At 39.9% G+C, this 5,866-nt stretch overlaps 1 protein-coding gene across 1 annotated transcript; it reads left to right on the plus strand.

Moving 5' to 3' along the window:
- Positions 1-701: 701 nt before the first annotated feature.
- LOC148811454 (uncharacterized) lies at positions 702-5,549 on the plus strand. The gene is made up of 4 exons (XM_088908782.1): positions 702-965; positions 3,719-4,150; positions 4,412-4,478; positions 5,458-5,549. The coding sequence occupies exons 1-4, from the start codon at positions 702-704 to the stop codon at positions 5,547-5,549; spliced, it is 855 nt and encodes a 284-aa protein (XP_088764908.1).
- Positions 5,550-5,866: the final 317 nt, after the last annotated feature.

Here is a 5,866-nt window from a genome sequence, read left to right on the forward strand (position 1 = left end):
TGTCTTTGCTGAGTCAGATAGCTGTGGACCTCTTTGACAGTGTGTTGCAGGACTTGTCCGAAAACCAGGAGATAACAGTTGTGAAACAGGATAATGATGTGTTTCATGAACCACACAAGATTCAGCAGGTTGCCAGCTCTGTTCACAATGAATTGCTGTGTCAAACTGGATCCCAACAAGTTCTACAGAAAGCTGTAGCCTCCAGAAATGAGACAGTGGTCAAAACCATAATCAGCTCTATGGTGACCAACATTTCCAAGCTGACACATTCAGCTTCCCGATGTTCATCCCTTTCACCAGAAACCAGTATTAGCAGAGAAGCAAGTGAGATCGTTGATGAGGTGATGGGTGATATTAGAATCACTAGTGAGCACAACAAAGAGGCAACACCCAGTGCTCAGTCTTCTGAAGTTTCTCTTGTTTCTTCTGAAATAGTACATGGAGTCACAAATAATCTGCTAAAGGAAATTCAGCTAAACTGTTCCAGCCCTGAGTCCAGTACTCCTCAAGCTGCCATTGATATGGAAACCCGGAGCACTGAGCAGCTCATGTACACCAAAACGGACCAGTTAGAACCTTCACCTGTTATTGGTCGAACAGTCAGAAGTAAAAAACTGCAGTCTTCTATGACAAAGTCTCCAAAAGGCTTTTCTCCAACAGTCCCAAGTGGTTTTGAAAACAGTTTCCAGCCAGAAGACACTATGGATAAGCCCTGCTCATCACGTTCCCTAGGAGAAGCTGTTGGTGTGACACCTTGTTCTAATAAGAAAAAAGATTGCTTAGCTTCTGAGACCCCAGACAAGCCTGGAGATTATCTGGTTCAAAGAGTCCAGGATGTAGAAGGAGTACAGCAGTGTAAGGCATCAGGGAAGACAGTTAAGAAGACTAAGAAGAGCTCCTCGAGGCCAGACTGTATGAAAACACAACCTCTGGAGTCCTCTTCGCATGATGTGAAGGTTGATGAGGTGATGAGTGATATTAGAATCACTAGTGAGCACAACAAAGAGGCAACACCCAGTGCTCAGTCTTCTGAAATTTCTCTTGTTTCTTCTGAAATAGTACATGGAGTCACAGATAATCTGCTAAAGGAAATTCAGCTAAACTGTTCCAGCCCTGAGTCCAGTACTCCTCAAGCTGCCATTGATATGGAAACCCGGAGCACTGAGCAGCTCATGTGCACCAAAACGAACCAGTTAGAACCTTCACCTGTTATTGGTCGAATAGATGTATTGAAAGATATCATTGCAAAACTGCTTTTGAAAATTCGCCCTGGATTCCCCAAACCAGAAGATTATTCAGGGGAAGTGGAAGAGCTGTCTGAGTCTCAGGTCAGGGACCTGGCACTGAAACTCACCAAAGATGCGCTGAAGGAATTGTCAAAGGTTTCCACTCTAACCATCAGTGAACCAAAGGCTGAAGGACATTTTCCATCACAGCAAGCCATCAAGAAAACTGTTAGCTCTGTTTACAGCAAACTGATGGAATCCAATGGCAACAAGAAAGTGTTACAAGTAGGAATTGCCTCAGAGAATCCAGAAATGATAAAGGAAATGGCCTGTCGTGTGGCTAAAGAAACAATTGCAATTCAAGGTTTAAGAAGTGGGCGTTCAATTCCATCTTCACAATCTCTCATTTCTCAGAAAACCAGTGAGTCCACACAGGACAAAATTGTTGATACAAACGTAACTACAGTCAGAAGTAAAAAACTACAGTCTTCTATGACAAAGTCTCCAAAAGGCTCTTCTCCAACAGTCCCAAGTGGTTTTGAAAACAGTTTCCAGCCAGAAGACACTATGGATAAGCCCTGCTCATCACGTTCCCTAGGAGAAGCTGTTGGCATGACACCTTGTTCTAATAAGAAAAAAGATTGCTTAGCTTCTGAGACCCCAGAGAAGCCTGGAGATTATCTGGTTCAAAGAGTCCAGGATGTAGAAGGAGTACAGCAGTGTAAGGCATCAGGGAAGACAGTTAAGAAGACTAAGAAGAGCTCCTCGAGGCCAGGCTGTATGAAAACACAACCTCTGGAGTCCTCTTCGCATGATGTGAAGGTTGATGAGCTGATGAGTGATATTAGAATCACTAGTGAGCACAACAAAGAGGCAACACCCAGTGCTCAGTCTTCTGAAGTTTCTCTTGTTTCTTCTGAAATAGTACATGGAGTCACAGATAATCTGCTAAAGGAAATTCAGCTAAACTGTTCCAGCCCTGAGTCCAGTACTCCTCAAGCTGCCATTGATATGGAAACCTGGAGCACTGAGCAGCTCATGTGCACCAAAACGAACCAGTTAGAACCTTCACCTGTTATGTGTCTAACAGATGCAGTGAAAGATATCATGGCAAAACTGCTTTTGAAAATTCGCCCTGGTTTCCCGAACCCAGAAAATTATTCAGGGGAAGTGGAAGAGCTGTCCGAGTCTCAGGTCAGGGACCTGGCACTGAAACTCACCAAAGATGCGCTGAAGGAATTGTCAAAGGTTTCCACTCTAACCATCAGTGAACCAAAGGCTGAAGAACATCTTACATTACAGCAAGCCATCAAGAAAACTGTTAGCTCTGTTTACAGCAAACTGGTGGAATCCATTGGCAGCAAGAAAGTATTACAAGTAGGAATTGCCTCACAGAATCCAGAAATGATCAAGGAAATGGCCTGTTGTGTGGCTAAAGAAACTATTGCAATTCATGGTTTACGAAGCGGGTGTTCAATTCCATCTTCACAATCTCTCATTTCTCAGAAAACCAGTGAGTCCACACAGGACAAAATTGTGGACACAAATGTAACTACAGTCAGAAGTAAAAAACTACAGTCTTCTATGAAAAAGTCTCCAAAGGGCTTTTCTCCAACAGTCCAAAGTGTTTTTGAAAACAGTTTCCAGCCAGAAGACACTATGGATAAGCCCTGCTCATCGCGTTCCCTAGGAGAAGCTGTTGGTGTGACACCTTGTTCTAATAAGAAAAAAGGTTGCTCTGCTTCTGAGACCCCAGAGAAGCCTGGAGATTATTTGGCTCAAAGAGTCCAGGATCAAGAAGTAGTACAGCAGTGTAAGGTTTCAGGGAACAAAGTTAAGAAGACTAGGAAGAGCTCCTCGAGGCCAGACAGTATGAAAACACGACTTCTGGAGTCCTCTTCGCATGATGTGGTTGATGAGGTATGACCAACAGTTCCAAACCTGTAAAAATTTCTCTTACCAAAGTAGGATGGACCTGTTCTGTACCTAATTAACAGACATTTGTGTAGAAAGTACTGGAAGATGGAACTCATTTTGTAAATATGATTATAGTTATGTTGTGCATTTTCCTTTACAATGCAATAAAACTACAAATCCAGATTTGTTTTCCCTAATATTGTATAACATCTCAGAAATATCCCTATTGTCAGTTCATAGCGTACGTACAGTACCAAACTCACCTGTCTGTGGATTTCAGCTTTATCACTTTCTTATTAAATTAGTACAAAAGCAATCAGGTGAGTTATTGCTGTTATAGAGAGACTTGCTCACAGTATTGTCTACATTTCCAAACTGATGTCTGATTATTTTAAACTGATTATTTTATATTTCATTGTTTGCCTTTATTCTAGTGTTAACGTCAGTGCTAAAATCATATACACACCCCATAATCCTTATCTTTTTTTCCGTAAGAGAAGTGTTACTTGTTTTGATTTACTTCTAAAACTGAAACAACAATCACTGAACTGTAACTTTTTGTTTTTTTGTGACAGGAGTTGCCTGGACACTCATCTTGGTATGTGTACAATCCCAGCCTTAATAAGGACAAAAATGTCAGTCCAGCCCAAAGCAAGAGTGGTCTGCGCATTGACATAGCAAAACATTACATGACCCCAATGCAACTGACCAAAACGTCTGAGAGCGAAGGGCTTCTCTCGCTCAGCAACATCCCCTTTGCAGTTAATACGCCGGATGAAGATGTGAATGTGAGCCAGAAAGTCAAGAAACATCCTTTGAAAAAGTTTGGCTCCATGATAAAGCATAAGATCATGGGTAATAGGTCAAAAGACTTCAGAATTCAGAATGAAACAAATCCATCTTTGGAAAACTTAAGAGCCCAGGGAACATCCAGTGGACGTGGGAGCTGTGAAAGCTTTGGACCTTTTAAAGTGCCTGATGAGTACAACAAGCCTCAAAAACACAAGGTATGGATTAGTTACCCAAACTTTATTAATTAATTTGGGCATTATTGTATTTTTAATATTAGCACTACAGAAATTATTGGAATAGAATGACATTTCTATTAATTGCAATCAACAAGAATAGCAACTGCTATGGTGGCCAATGCTGAATATTCTGTATGAATAATGACTACAAATTTATCAAGATCAATACAGTACGTAACAGTTCAATTATAATACCTGTGGAAGAAATATTCCTTAATTGTTTTCTTTGTGTGCTCATAGTTCTTCAAAAAAGAAGTTTTTAGTTTGGACAGATTCAGTAGGAACAAGCCTCAGAACACTCCAGATGGTGAGTATTTAGTTTGTGACTGTGATTTTATTTTGTGTAGCACATTAGTGACCAGTGTGGTTCAGAATTAGACATTGGATGGAATTTATGTAGAATGGGGGAATTCATCCTAAATTTAGAATCCTTTAAAAACAAACTGATTTTTACACAAATTGGCCTTAGTCTTCTGCAAATGTCACTTTTTATTGACACTGCTACCTCCATGGGAATGGTGAGGCAGAACTCTAAACTCCACTCTGATCTAGTGGTTAACTGTGCAGCTCTACTCTTACCTGATCTCTCTTCTTCTAAATAGTCCATTGTCCAGTGCATCAATCTTTGGCAGTCCTCTTCAACAGTACTCTGTTTTCTCCATTTTCAGTGCCCTACCTCATTCCCTTCTACAGTATCTCTCAGTATAGTAAATATGACTAAATGTGACTTATATGACAAGATATAAGCTAATACGTCTTACTTCTTTTACAAGTAAAGTTATGAAAACCACTTTAGAACTAAACAACAGGATCGCTCATATGAAGACCCTAGCAGTAGTCAATATGGTTTTAGAAAAGGTCATTCTTCCTTTACCAACTTGTTAAAATTCTTCAAACAAGTCACAGCAGTAAACACACAGAACGTACAAAATGATATGATTAGATTTTAAAGATGCTTTTGATAGTGTTCTTCTTAAATTAAAGGCAATAGGCATTTAGGGAAATTCATGTATTGAACTGGTTAAGGGACAGGTAATAGTACAGATCAGGGGTGAATAGTCCAATAGAAGATGAGAGGAATTAAGAGTTATGAATGTGATTGAAATGACTGAAAAACAGTTGTCTAATAGCCAAATTACCACACACCTTTAATCAAATAGCTTCTTATTGAATAAACCTGACATTAAGATGCCGCTGGGAAGAACTGTATCCAAAGTCTATCTGACCCGCTGCCATGGAATAAAGAAACTCGAACAGTGACACGTCAAACCACTCTGTGTTTCCAGGGATCCCTGTAATTCCAAACTCCAGGAAGATGCCAAAAAAACCATCTTTGCTGTCGAAGATGTCGACCGCTTTATCCAGAGCCTTCCTGTAAGAATCAAAAAAGGAGTTCTATTGATGGGAACCTCATTTGCCTAGCTGATCTACTGTTTCTGAAATAAAAATAATTGCATTCATGTTTTTGTATAATGTTGTGTTATTCAAATAGGTGAGCACACTACCACATCCATGACCAGACACTTTTCAACTAAATCACAAAATGGTTTGTTAGTTTTAATGTTGTCTGTAAATATCTTATTGGTGTACTACACCATTAAAAAAATAAAACAGTCTTAGCCTTCATAATTCTATTCATAGTTATAGCAAGTAACTATTCAAACTATTCAAAATCCTCAAAGCTACTGACCTACA

Source organism: Atractosteus spatula (genome assembly GCF_055471065.1).
Source record: "Atractosteus spatula isolate fAtrSpa1 chromosome 11 unlocalized genomic scaffold, fAtrSpa1.hap1 SUPER_11_unloc_1, whole genome shotgun sequence".
Lineage (NCBI taxonomy): Eukaryota > Metazoa > Chordata > Actinopteri > Semionotiformes > Lepisosteidae > Atractosteus > Atractosteus spatula.